Source organism: Dermochelys coriacea, chromosome 10 (genome assembly GCF_009764565.3).
Source record: "Dermochelys coriacea isolate rDerCor1 chromosome 10, rDerCor1.pri.v4, whole genome shotgun sequence".
NCBI lineage: Eukaryota > Metazoa > Chordata > Testudines > Dermochelyidae > Dermochelys > Dermochelys coriacea.
The window spans coordinates 68,126,689-68,141,194 of NC_050077.1; the positions used below are offsets into that span (position 1 = coordinate 68,126,689).

Genomic DNA, 14,506 nt, shown 5'->3' on the forward strand with positions numbered 1-14,506 from the left:
CCAGAAGTTTGGAGAAGTGAGAATAGTTTAATTCCTCACCAGTCCAGTTGCTTCTGAGGTCCCTTCCAATCCTGATGTTCTGTGATATTCTATGAAGTGGTTTAGGGATAAGGAGAGAAGGGGATTAAAAATAGGGAGAGCTTTCTTCCAGCAGTCAGGGGGCTGGGGAAATTCGGTTTGAGCAAGTACCTACCAACCTCAGGCTGATACCAAGGTTGGTTCAGAAAGATGAGCACCTTAATAGAAATCCTACTATCTTCCCATTCTCAGCAGTCAGAGGTGTGAACTGGTCATCTCATCATGTCTCCTGGACCTCACTGGTGGGATGGAATGGAGTTGAAGGGCAAGGGAGACCTCTATTGTTTGTTTGGTCTCTGGTTAGCAGGTATCTGGGAAATTTTTCAAACTCATGTTTGTCTGTTTCTTCCCTGCCTTTAAATCTTCTTGCCAGGTATGGTAATGGCTATGCCATATTTCCTCCTTTAATGGCAATCTGACATTTATTTTTAAAATATTTTACACAATTACTATTTTTATTATGGTTGCCTACCTATATTATCATCTACCACCTTTCCATTTCATCACAATAATATTTAAGAACAGCATAAAATCTGGTTTAAAATGACTGTTCTAAATCTTAAGGTTTCAGAGTAGCAGCCGTGTTAGTCTGTATTCGCAAAAAGAAAAGGAGTACTTGTGGCACCTTAGAGACTAACAAATTTATTTGAGCATAAGCTTTCGTTAGCAACAGCTCACTTCATCGAATGCACCAAATGCATCCGATGAAGTGAGCTGTAGCTCAAGAAAGCTTATGCTCAAATAAATTTGTTAGTCTCTAAGGTGCCACAAGTACTCCTTTTCTTTTTGCTAAATCTTAAGTACATTTATAATTCACCTGACATATTTAACTTGAAGCTAATAGCATTAAACTGTCTGTTAAGTGTTCTTAAAACACCAGGATGATGTGTAATTGTTTTCTGAAAGTAGAGGCACTTTAAATTTTCAGCTCTCATTTAAGTAATGAGTTTATTGCAGACTAGCCAAGCCATTAAAATTGATGCCATCAACTAAAAAAAGTGGTAAACTCTCACAAAGTTCTAAAATTTGAATTACTATCTAAGCAAAATACTCATAATAATAAAAGCTTTATAAAGAATCCTGAAAGCTCCCACATGGAAAAAAATGGACCATGGAACAAACTAGGACATACTGTATTCAAATACAGTGTAGGAATGAATGCACACTAAAGCTGTTCAAATGTTATTAGTAGAACTGGTAGAAAAAATGTCTAAATTTAGATGATTTTTGGTGAACTTTTTTCTATTTTTTGACTAGCTGGTAGATTTGTTGAGACTTTTTTGAAATTCCTTAGAAAGCTATTCATGATTTTGTGTGTTTTTTAACAGAGCTCAATCAATTAGATCTCAGCATTGGCTTGCCATGACAGTTGACTGATATAGATTCTAGTAGATTATTATTTTTGACCCCAATCTTTGCTATATATCTCTGTGTTCTTCAGTTCTGTTCAGTACTTTGTAGCACCCACGATAGTTAACCAAACTAGTTTCTCTTATAATCCCCACATATCACTTTCTAAAACACTCACCTCTTGGGCTGAAATTTTCCATGATTGTGGTCAAAGTTTGCTTGCCTTAATCTAGCAAGTAGTCTTGTATTTCACCCAGTGGCTAACTGCTCATTAGCTTTTGACACTTAAATAAATGTGTGTGTGAAACATATTTCAATTTTTCTTGTAACACTTATTAAATTGTTATTTCAGCTTCAAATGTTGGCATCTTATATATTCAAAGCTTAATGATATATGTCTGAATGCTTTGTAGTTTAAATATTTACCTTATAAAGATGGGAAACACAAGTTAGTTAATCACTGCATATCCTTCTGGCAAACTTGTTTATGGGAAATTAAGCAGCAGTATGTTATAGATCCTTTTCTGGAAAGTGTGGTGGAATAATTTGGATTCTCTTCTATCCCTGAGCTCAGCAACTCTTTCCAAAATGTTAGCAATTTATAACAACAACACTTAGCACTGCTCACTTTCAAAGCATTGTACAAACATAATTAACCTTCACAACACTGTTGTAAAGTATATCAGTGAATTTTGTTGTCCACAGATTAATCCTGGAGAAATTGAGGTAGAAATGTTAAGTAATTTATCCAAGAGCACTGTTCTTAGCCACCAATACTTTGCTCACATCACTAGATTACACTCTTGTCATTTATTCCTATATTATCATATAAGGCCTGATCCGTAGCCCATTGAAATCAATGGAAAATCTCTCAGTGAGTTCTTCAAAAGATTTAGGATCAGTGTCATACTAAACATGTCAAAGGTTGTGACTGCAGTGGGCATTTTGGAGCCAGCACGAGGAGACCTCCAAAAGTAGCTGGGTTGACTGAAGCATTACTGAAAATGATGCTTATTTGTATGATGGACTTAGTGGGAACCCTGAGTTGACCATGACCAGCTAACACATACATAATCATGTCTTGCCCTATCTACACGAGGTGTGAAGCCCTGTTTAAAATCCTGTTTGCTAACATACTTTTAAAGCACTACCATTGTCCCTATTCTAGACATGCTTTTTACAAACAATTTCTAGTTATATGATTCATTAATTTAAAACAAATTAACTTAGCTCTCTTGATGTGTGATGTCTTTATAGCCTAAGCATCTGTCATCCCCTCCTCACTGCAGAAAGGGTTCATGGAAAGCAGTAGAAATGTAAGGTTCTCCAGACTACTTTGCCAGAGATATTGTCACTTTACTGCTATGAGACAGGTTGCAGGCTTCAGTCTCTTTGCAAAGGATCATGGCTCTTTTCCATTAAGTCCAGAGAATTAGTGTTCGAACTCTATGGAACGTTTTTAAAATTTTGTAGACCATTACGATATGTTGGGTGTCTATTTCTGATAGATCATTAAGGTTACTGACCCTATAATTGATACTTCCATTTCAAGTCAACAGTCCAAATCAAGCTGGTAGCATCTATCAGCCTGTTTATAACATCCTCATCACATATACTCAGGATCAAATGCTCAAAATCCTGTGCACAAAATTGTGCGTAAAATACATCACATAATTTGCTCATATGTGGGCATGCGGTCACCATAATTGTATTGCAATTGTGTGCATGTAGTGTTTGAAAGTTTTGGTGCTTGTCACCAGAAGCCATAAAGTGACCTCTTTGTATCTCTTACAGATAAGAGCAGAGCAGGTGCAAGGTGCATACTTCTTGCCTGAGTTTGCACTTTCTCCACAAGGGAGTTTTCTTGAGGATACAACAGGAGAACAATTCCTCATTTACCGCTATGATGATCAGGTCAGTATGCTGTATGTAAAAACAATAGAGCTTTGTCATATTCACCCCATAGTGACACACTAAGAACTGTTTGAATGTTCCTGTGAAACAAATCAGTCATTCATTTTGTATTGCTTTTGGATGGTGCATCAGATTGGAATACAGTGAATGAAATGATAACACATTAAACAAGAAGCAAAATTAGAGAAGTTAATTGTAGAAATTAAACAACACTTTGTAGAAATAAAACAAAACTTATGGAAAAGTCTGATAGAGTTTAATGGAGAGGAACTCTATAATGTTCTGAGAAAATTTAATAGATTTCTACAGAAGTGCTCTAAAATACATGCAACTAATAACAATTAGTATTCTTTCTGTGGGTCATTTGGACTATCTAAAAGAATTCTGTAGCAGGGATATAAATTTCTATTAAGGAAGATGTCTATTGAGATATTTAAAAAACCTGCAGAAATCATATTTCATTAAATTCTATGACTTTTTCACAGGGGAAACTTGTTTGTATGTTAATGCTTTACAATTGTATAACAACATATAGACAATAAGTGACTTTCATAACACCTCTGTGACAAGTGTCTCAATTTTTCTAAGTCTACAGTCAGTTGTAGAGCCAAGATTAGAACTGAGAAGTTCCTGGTCCTGTGCTTAGTTGCCCCAAACTTGCTGCTAGTTTTCATATGTCACTTTAAAAAGAATTTGGAAACATTTATTATTTAGAAAGTCTATTTTTATAAAGAAAGATTAGTGAATGCAGTTTTCCAAATGACCAAAAGAACTGAATTAACATTATGGGCTGAATTATACTGGAAAATTAAGTATTGTATCTTATAAGTTTGAATGTTACTTGGTATTTTGTATTTCTAGCTTATTTAAGAGGTCAGTGACCTAGCATGTTCTTAAAGTGAATTGCAAAGAAACAAACACAGGGAGCATCATAATGGATGGAGCAGGATATCTGGAAAATAACAAACTTTGTATCTTAATTAAAAAACAGTAATGCTTTCTCCAGACCCTATAGATAAATTATATTAAACATGGAATACAGATATAAATGTACAGAAAGTACATGAAAGAAATCCTGTTAATCTTGGCAAAAGATCTAAAGTAAACCTAGGAAGTGTATGGCATGCTGTGGAAATTTACTCATACCACAATGTGTTCCAGAAACCCACTGAACTCCACATCAAAACTATCTGAGTTGCATTTGTAGACACACAGAGTGCATTTTTTAATGAAGCGAAGTAGGAAGATTCTTAGAAAACAATGCACGAAAGTGAAAGAAGAGCAGTTCTTGCCCTCAAGTCTGGGTATGCTGTCTGCAATTGATTGCCAATTTTATTGTGAAGGGTGGTCTCATCACAGTATCTTTTCTTTTAGGAAAAATATTGTCGTGTTTAACCATTGACTCTAAGGGCAAAGACAGAGATGGGCTTTGTAGCCTCTTCTTGCCTAAAACTGTGTATATGTTTAGGAAGAGTTAAAGGAGTAGTTAGAATCTGAAAACATGCTGAACTACTGTAAATTATTTGTTTGAATACTGTTCAAATATATGTACAGTAATTCGTACTTCTGTTACCCTAGAGGCTTTTGATTGATTTATAGAGAAGGTACCTAGATGAGCTGTCCCCTGGATTCAACACCTGGGAAAGCAATAAGTTACAGAATAGTAAACCACAGCTGCAGCCCAGGCTGCATTTAATGACAAACTTGTAAAAAACCCAATAAAGATTATACACTTTTTGATGAAAATAGCTTCCATTGAATGGAGCAACATTTAGAGAAGAAGACAATAAATCCAAACGTAATTGAGTGCATTTCAGAGACTTTTAATCAATCACAGTGTACTGTATGGTGAACACTATAGCTCATTTCTGAAAACGCCTGTTCCAAGACCCACTGCAGTCAGTGGAAAGATTCGTATTCACTTCAATGAGTTCTGGATCAAATCCTGCCTGTGAACAACCTGAGTAGTTCTTCCACAGACGACATGTAACTCTGGAGCTTGCTTGCAGGAAAAGGGCTTGTTTTTAGAATTAGTCTGATGCTATACTACTTACAGCCTCTCCCAAGAAATTAAAATTAGTCATTTTGAAAATAGCTTTGGATTCCTGGAACTCTTAAAATAGTAGACCTACAAATGAAGAACTCAAAAGTAAATACAAATAATAGTACTAGTGCTTTAGAATGGGACGTCAGTCCTATAGGATTTTTTAATATAATCTCAAACTGTTGAATGCAAACAGTAATTGCTATAGCGCTATGGCTGAGCCTCCTGTGAATAGATTAAGAACTCTTAAATGATTGGGAAAACTCTTTGGCAGAATTCATTAATGATATAAATGAAAGAATTTATAATAATTAAAGCTACTGTTACTATCACTTATGAAAGTGACACATGTTTGAGATAAAAGATAGATTATTTCTATGAATTTATATGTGTGTGTGTGTGTGTGTGTGTGTGTGTATAATACAGAATTTACCATATGCCTGTTAGTAAGATGAAACCTTGAATGTATTAATTCTTTATTTCATTCTGGAATGGAAGAAACTCTAAAGGTAGAATATGAAATTCTTCACCAGGTAATTCTCTCTGAATTCTCTGGGCTAGATCCTCAGCTGGTATAAATTGACATTAATCAATAGAAACACCAGCATAAGATCTGAACCATGATTATCTTAGTCAGATTCTTGATATGGTTTAATTGTTGGCAGACCTCGGGAGCACCGTTTCCCACCTTTCCCAACTATCTATGAAATAGTCTGTATCTTGAGTTGTATTTATTTTGTATTCAGTTTTAATGCTTAGAAAATACGGACAAGTTCAGCAATCAGTTGTTTTAGCATCATCATCATCGTCATGATCCAAGATTAGTTTCCTTATGTTCTCCAAACACAGGAATGTTTCAAAGAAGTTTTCTTTGGCTGTTGTTTGTGATATTTTTCAAGCAGTGAGCCAGTTTAATCTGGACCATTCATTCCTTTGTTAGTAAGTAATCTTGGTAAAATAGAGCTGTTACTTAAATATTCAATAGTATTTGCTATCTTAAAAGACAAGCTTAAAGCAAGTAAGTATTAATGGGAACACATTGTACTCTGTTCTAGCCTGACAGAAGTACATATGGATATACAACATAGTACGTTTTGTTCTGGTTTGGTCTGGCAAGAGTGTGCTTAAATTTTTCTACAAGATTACACTAAACCTTTCACATGTTGGGTTGCTGTGAGTATACTAAGGAATTACAAGCAGATGAAGTACTTTTCTTAGATGGCTTCTGAAACCACTGTTAAATATGTTTGATCAAATGGTTTTTCTAAGGACATTTATGATTGCAGAAGAAACTGTGTAGGGCCTGCCTGTCCACAGTTAGATATTTTTGTGAATGTCTGTATAAAAATAGTATGTAACGTGGTTTCTAGCACATTTTCTCTTTTATCTTCAGGGAAAAATGAAGACAGTAAATTAAAACTGGTACATTCAAGGGTTCCCCAAGAGCAGAAACTTGCTCAAACATAGAAGGATGCATTTTCTAATAGCTCCTGGAATGTTAAATAAGCTACATCTTGCACTGGTACATTGTGTACGACAGTTCTAAAATTCTATTGAGTCAATGTCATTTAAATCAAACTTAGTTTGAAATAAATGTTGGCATATGGCCAAAGATCTTGCTTGCCCTGAGACACGCCAGACCAGAAAGAAAACTTGACTTTTTCCCCCTCACTCTGAATTTGCTTTTAAAAAAAACAAACAAACAAAAAAACACATCCCATTTTGGGATGCTAGTTGTACTTTGCCATAAGGAATAGTTTACTGTGCTGGGGTTTTTTTTGGCTTCTCACCTTTTAATCTACTACAAGGAAATATTTTTTTTCCAGAATACTAGTAGTACTGGAAAATTTTCTTTCAGAAATAAAAAGTTCTTATTTTCTGACACTCGAGGCACTACTTCCAAGTATTAAAACCATTCCATATGACAGACCATCAACAAAGACAGCAGTGAGAATTTGGTAGGTCAAAAACTATTTGAAGCACCTTCCCACTTTGGTTGGTTGGGGAAGACAGATTTTAAATAAAGAGGGTATCTTACCTCATTAAGTGAGAAAAGGCTTTCTTGACTTCTTTGCCTCTAGTGGATCTTGCATCATCTAAGTTTTGTGATGTGTGTCATCTTAAACTCCTAACAAAAGAGTCATGATTTTGGCATCTGATGTGGAGCCAAACTGTCAAATCTTGGCAAGGAAACAGTGTTTCTAAACAAATCTTTAAAAACTTTGAGCAGAAAAGATGGTAAATAGTAGATTCTTGAGAAATCACCCAGCAAGAAATTAGTATAATGGAAATCTGCACTTGGAGAGTTCAGAGAGTGTGTTTGGATGCTCCAGGTGAGATGGAGGTCAGTGTGACTGTTTCCAGTATATGTTGCAATATACAAGCTGGTGTAGCTCTGGTAATATCTAGCCTTCCTCTGGATTTGCCAGCAAAAGAAATCTACCGTGGGGTGCAGGTCAAACTAGGGAGATAGAAATATGCCTAGGTATGCCTGGTCCTCCAAGAGGACACACATCCTGGCTGTCTTGCAAAATAAAACTATCAGAATGATATTATAAAGACCTGGAGGACCTCAAGGATGTCAAGAGAAGAATATCTGAGCTCCTTTTACTCTTCCAAGTACATATTAAGCTAAGGTTCATGTAATAACATAATGCTTTTAAGATGCTGTAATCCATAATAAAAACACAGAAAACAATGTGATAGGTTTCACTTGCAATGGGGAAAAATTGGAGTAACTTCATAAATTATTCTGGATTTTCACTGGTGTAACTGAGATCAGAATCTGAGATCAGTGATCACAGTTTGTTCAATAAGCATAGGTGAAACTGGACTATCTCTCAGTCGGACTTATATTCTCTCCAGTGAAACCATGGGCTCCACTTCTGTGTTTATAGTGCATGTTTTCAAACACATTTCGAAGCTAGCTATATGTCTTTGGCCTTAACATGAAATATAACAAACTGATGTAAATCCTCATTTGCCAGCTCTTACTTCTCATGTGTCCACTTCTCATGTGCGCAGTTAGCAACAGATTTGTATTTACTGTGTAACATACAAGGAACACTGTATGCAGTGTTGTTGTAGCTGTGTCCATCCCAAGATATCAGAGCGGCAAGGTGGGTGCGGTGTCTTTTACTGCACCAATTTCTGGTGGTGAGAGAGACGAGCTTTTGAGCTTACGCAGAGCCCTTCTTCAGGTCTAGGAAACTTGCTCAGTGTGTCACAGCTAAACAGATTGTTTAGCATACGTAATTAACACATTTCAGTGGACTATTCAAGGTGAAGTGGCTCATTAACACCCCTTCAGTCATGGGGGGGAAAGGGACAGAGGTTGTTACTGGGTTATATATTGTTGTAGTAAACCATAAATCCAGTCTGTCTATTCAGTCCGTGATTTTTAGCATCTAGCAAAGTTATGAATTTAGACTCCCAGGCTCATCTTTTGAAGGTGGTGTGCAGGTTTACTTTGAGGATGAAGACTGATCAGTCAGATAGAGTGTTCACCCACAGGTGATATAGTGTGTTTTGTCTTTTATTGTTTTCCTGTGTGAGTTCATTCAAGAGCATAGTGATTGTCTGGTTTCACCCATGGAGTTGCTATTGGGGCATTTAGACTGCTGGATGAAGTATTCCACATATTGTGAAGGCATGTATAGGATCCATGGATTGGATAAGGTGTGTTGTGGGGGGTGCTGATCATTGTAGCAATGGAGATACATCTGCAGGTTTTTCATTTGCTGTTATGGCAGGATCTGGTGCCGCTTTGTGTTGGTGTGTCCTGGTCTGTAGGGAGCTTGCGTCTAATGATGAGCTTGGAGAGGTTGGGGGGTTGTTTGAAGGTCAGAAGAGGAGGTTCAGGAAAGATTTCTTTCAGGATGGAGTCCCCATTGAGTATGGATTGTAGTTGTTTGATATCCGGTATGGGTTCCAGTTTGGGGTGGTAGGTGACAACTAAGAGTGTCTGGTTGGAGGGGGTTTTATTTCTGTATTGAATCAGGTTCTCTCAGAGTATTTGTGTGGCCCATTCCATGTACTTCTTGGGTGGAATGTTCTTGTTTGGTGAAGGTGGTTTTGAGTGTGTAGAGGTATATATCCTGAACTTTCTCCTCTGAGCATATTCTGTGGTATCTGAGTGCCTGGCTGTAGATAACTGATCTCTTGGTTTGTTTGGGGTGGCTACTGGATCTATGAAGATAGGTGTGATGATCTTTGGGTTTCTTGTATATGATTGTCTGGAGGGTTCCATTGTTGAAGCTGATTGTGGTGTCCAGAAAGTTGATGCTGGTATGGCAGTGTTCCACAGAGAGTTTAATGGATGGGTGGTGGTTGTTGAAGTTGTGGTGGAAATCTATGAGGGAGTTTAAGTTGTCTGTCCAGACGATGAAAATATCTTTGATGTATCTCAGATACAGCATTGGTTTCCTGGTGCATTTGTCTCAAAATTCTTCTTCAAGGTGGCTTATGAAGAGGTTGGCATTTTGATGGCTCCTCAAACTTCAAAGGGAGTTGAATAAAGTCCTAAGGTTGGTAAAGCTGTGTAAAGATATAATCATGAATAGGTGTTTCATTGTTTGTGAAATTTAACTAAGGATGATTTTAGGTGCTCATTTATATTGACTTTTATTTTCCCGTTCCTTTACTCTCTGTCTTTCTAGGATTGTTTTCTGTTTGTTTGTCACTAGTGTTTTTGTGAATTTAAAGAAAATAATTTAAATATTTTAATAAAGAATTTTAGTTTCATTTTTGATTTGGGAAGTCAGAAGTTGGGGCTGGGAGGCATCAATGAAAGACTAATGAAAATCACTTACAGTTCAAGGCAGATCTTGTCTCATGAGTTGATATACTATAAATCAAACATTATAGTCTTGTTTGAAATTTTAGATGTGTTTACGTTTGTTTAGGCTAACTGGTTGGCTGCATTTCAGTTAACCACTTGTGGGTAGTTTGTAGCCAGCTTATTCCTGAGTAATTAAAGCAGTAGTAGTATATTCTTTGCATGATAGATTGATGAGCTAAATATTCTTTTTAAACAAATGTTAGTTCTTTTGGCAAAGTGGATTGTGGATTGGTAACTCCTTAAACTCTGACTAACATTTTTAGGTTCAAGGGTTTTGTTGTTTGCACTTTATACTATAAATGCCACATACAGTAGGTAGTGACTTTTCTTGCTTTGGTTTTGTTCATGTTACTTAGCTTGGCAGAATTAAATTGTAATTAAAAAAAATTGGCAGATAATATTGGTGTTTATTTTTAAGCATAGTTTTCAATTTTTATTAATTTTAAATTTTCACAGCTGTGGGAAGTTATAGGGGGTCAGACAATGGGACAGGAGAGGGAAGGGCTTCCAAACCTAGTATTATTGTATAAGTTCTGATGCTGGAAAAAGATCAGTGCAGGTGGATCCTTATGCAGTGCAGTGAGTGAGTCTCTGCACAGGCCCTTTTGCAAGATCAGTGCCTTAACACAGAGTTTGAAAACTCTATGCCTGCTTGAAAATATAGTTAGCCAGTTATACACTGTATTATTTAAGGTTTGGTTAATTAAATACCTGCCACAAACAGCAAGTAAGAGTTTGGTCCTGTTCCCATGAAGTCAGTTTTGGGCCAGAAACTTGGCCTTATTGTGGTTGAGATAATTCTGTCTTTACCTAACTAGTGGTGGAGGTTCCCCATAGCATGAAGCTGCCAGAGCAGCTCCTGCCTTAACCTTCTCCAGGTGCTTTCCAGAGAGGGCTTGTCTGGGAAGAAAGGAACATGGCCAAGACTTCCCTACTCTGTAACAGTTCTTGGATGCTGGAAGGGCTCATTGGGTCTCTGAGGCTGCTCTAATTTACACAAGGGACCAATTGACTCCAGCTGGTTCCAGGATCGGGGAGAGCGGGGAAGAGGAAGAATGAGGGTGGCATAAAGTTAGCATTTTTCCCCCATATGTCATACCCTGCACTGTGCTGAGAACATCTAGGGCACAGCCCAGGATTGGGTCATTGACTTGAGCAGGATTAGGATCAGGCCCTAAGATGAGAAGAAACATTTTAGTTCTGACAGCTGATTTAGATTTATTTTTTAATAGGGTGAACACAATTGGATTATTAAAACATTATTTTCTGATCTTTTTGTCCATTTTAGTATTTTCCTTGTTTGGTTAATTATATTTTCAACAACAATTTCTCGGTTGTATTTGAGGTCTAATTTTATTTTGAAAATATATGTTTGTGTGTGATGTGAGTTTGTGTGTGTGCCTCTCTCTCTCTCTCTCTCTCTCTCTCTCTCTCTCTCTCTCTCTTTTGCCCTGTCTCTCTCCCTGAATGTGTTGATCCTGCAGATCTCTACTCATGCAAGTAATCTCACTGAAACACGTGAGTTACATGAGAAGGGAATCTGCAGGATCCACTCTGATGACTATATGAATGTGCATGTCAGGACTATTCTCATGTTTGCAGTAGGACAGAACCCTTTATCTCTTGTCTTTCTGTTTATCTCTCCATCCTCTTCTGTGCTTACTGTGAATGTTTCATACTCTTTTTTAAAATCACTTTACTAATTTTTTCCAGTTTCAAGGTTTTCTATTTATAACTCACAAATTGTTTTTAAATTCCTAGTTGTATTTTTAGATTAGCACTTTAATTCTCTAAGAGCTACTAAAAAGTGGTGCACATGAAAATAAATCCATCTTGAAGTTTTTTATTTGTTTCTGTTATAATCCGTTAGTAACAAAAACATCTGATTTAAATGAACAATGTATATACCAGACCTTTTACATGACATCCTTTGACTGAAAGATGAATAAATAGAGTGAAATGTAAAAATTGTTAAACCCCCTTTAGCATTGCACAGGAGCATTATTTTCAGATTTGTACAAGGTAATTAGCACATTTCCCTCCCCACCACTTGTCTCATGTGCTTATCCAAGAATTGTGACATTGATAAAGGTTTAGCTTTTGCCTTCTAAATTAAGATGCTAAAAAGGCTGGAGCTAGCTGAAGAGATCCCTTGCTTAAACAGCTCTGACACATCACTGCTCTCACCTATCACTGAGAGTTCATTGAAATACAGTAGAGCAGCGGATGCTTCTAATTCAGAAAAGATATACTTCAAGTACTGCAGGAAGCATGTCATTTGGAGCTGTATTTGTATGTCAAGGAAAGCCATTCTTTGGGCTCTGCATGGAGAGAAGACATTAATATGTCAATGGACTTTATCTGCCTATAATCAACTTATTAACACAGTTCTGTTACTAAAGTGGTATAGATACATTTAGTAGCAATAGCTTTTCACAGGTTTATTTTAGGCTATTTTTTCTCAGTCATGGAAAACATAGATTGCATTTTATTTTTAAATAATAAGGGTAAACTGTTTAAAAGCTGTCTGAAAAATTACGCAAATTATCAAGTAAAATAATTATTTCATTGCTGAGTGTTTTAACAAAAAAAGTATGTTTAATTTGATTTTTTTTCTGGGCTGCTTTCATCACAGACAACATTTAGTATTGCTGTGAGAATCGGTAGTAGCTACTGTACGTTAGCGACATGCCAAACTTATAAATACTTAGTGTAAAAACAACCCAGAAGATACTTCAGTTAATTTTGCTCAAGAAGGATTCTGAGTGCAATTGTGGCCTTGCAGAATTCACCATGCTGAAGAAGTTTCAACTAATATAATCTCATCACTTTGCAAGATAGTCTGGATAATTTAAATAAAATAGTGTGTCGTAACCAATGTAGTGCGTATGGTTATGTGGAAAAATCTCCTTACATTCACATTGAATCAGCAGTTATCCTTTCAATGTCTCTCCATCATGGCAAGTAAATTTATGGTACATATTGCATGTCATGTCGATCTCCAAATACTTGAAGCTAAACAAAGTCCTGTTTAATTTATATCTGCTACTAATTATGCAGATACATTCTTTTATTAATTTGCATTCATTAACTATTTCTAGAAATAGTTAAAGTGGCAGATATTGTTAACACTTGTATAATGAACCAGCCATGGGACAGACCCATTAATTCCAGCTAATGTATGGTAGTTTTGCCACCTAAAACATTTATTTCACTCCACACTATCTTAAAAATAATTGTCAACATTGACAATGATTTTGATTTATTTACACTAGCTCAGAGTCTTCAAAAGCTGTTTGGCCACAAGGAGGATTGCATACACTCATTAAAGATTTTGATGGAAATAGCCAAAACACTAAACATAGATATCTGAGTGGATCATCTCCTTTTTGGATTAATTTTAGTAGTTGTTGACATCTGTGTTTCTTATTATTATTTTTAACATTTACCAAGGATTACACATTGTGATACATGTCAACATAGACTAAGAGGCATTCTGAGCCTTTTAATGCTCTTAATGTCAACCATAAACTGTACTAGGCTTTGTAACATGAAATACTAAAGTGCTGCTAATTAACAGTAAAAAGGGGATTACATTCTTTATTTCCCAGCTCTCAGTAGCTGCCATGTTACCTATAAATACTGTAATAATATGTCTTTGTGAATGTAACCAGTGATCCAGTCACAATATGATTTAAGGTAGCTACTCCCTCCCTTTCCTCATAATTCCATACGTACTAAAATGTTCAGTTGCTTTATAAACAAATTTCTCAGTTCGGAACAACACTCCTGTTATATGGTGTCTAAAGCCTCTACCTTTGTTTGACAGATGCTCAGAGAGAAGGTCAAAAAGTCCCTTCCTGAGCAAAGGAAAAGACGACAGTTGACTGTTCCCACTGCAGAAATTGTAATGGGACCCATCCATGGGGTGGGCTGTAGGATGGGCAACTGCTTTCCCAGTTTATGAAGGACGGGCAAGATAATTTGTGACTGATTAGACTCAAAAATTTGCTGAAGTGTAGCTTTTAAATTAACCTGTAGAAGGTTGTGAGTGTAGTAAGAAATCTATAGGTTTCACTTCGCTTGCTGATTTAGGACTTGATCCAAAAACTCCCATTGATTTTAATGGGCTTTGGTTCAGGCCCTACACCATTAACGTCAATGGAAGTTTTGCCACTGACTTCAATGGGTTCAGGATCAGGCACTGAGGTGTTACAGATACACCAACAGAAATATTGTCTAATGCCAGGTTAAGCAGGTAATGGAAAATTGGATAAATA

General features: G+C 36.5%; 1 protein-coding gene across 1 annotated transcript in view; it reads left to right on the forward strand.

Annotated features, from left to right (window-relative positions):
• The window catches only part of ADAMTSL3 (ADAMTS like 3), a 308,922-nt gene that overhangs the window by 41,007 nt on the left and 253,409 nt on the right, over positions 1–14,506 (forward strand). The window contains 1 exon segment of the mRNA XM_038420609.2: positions 3,223–3,342. Coding sequence (XP_038276537.1) covers positions 3,223–3,342 — 120 coding nt within the window.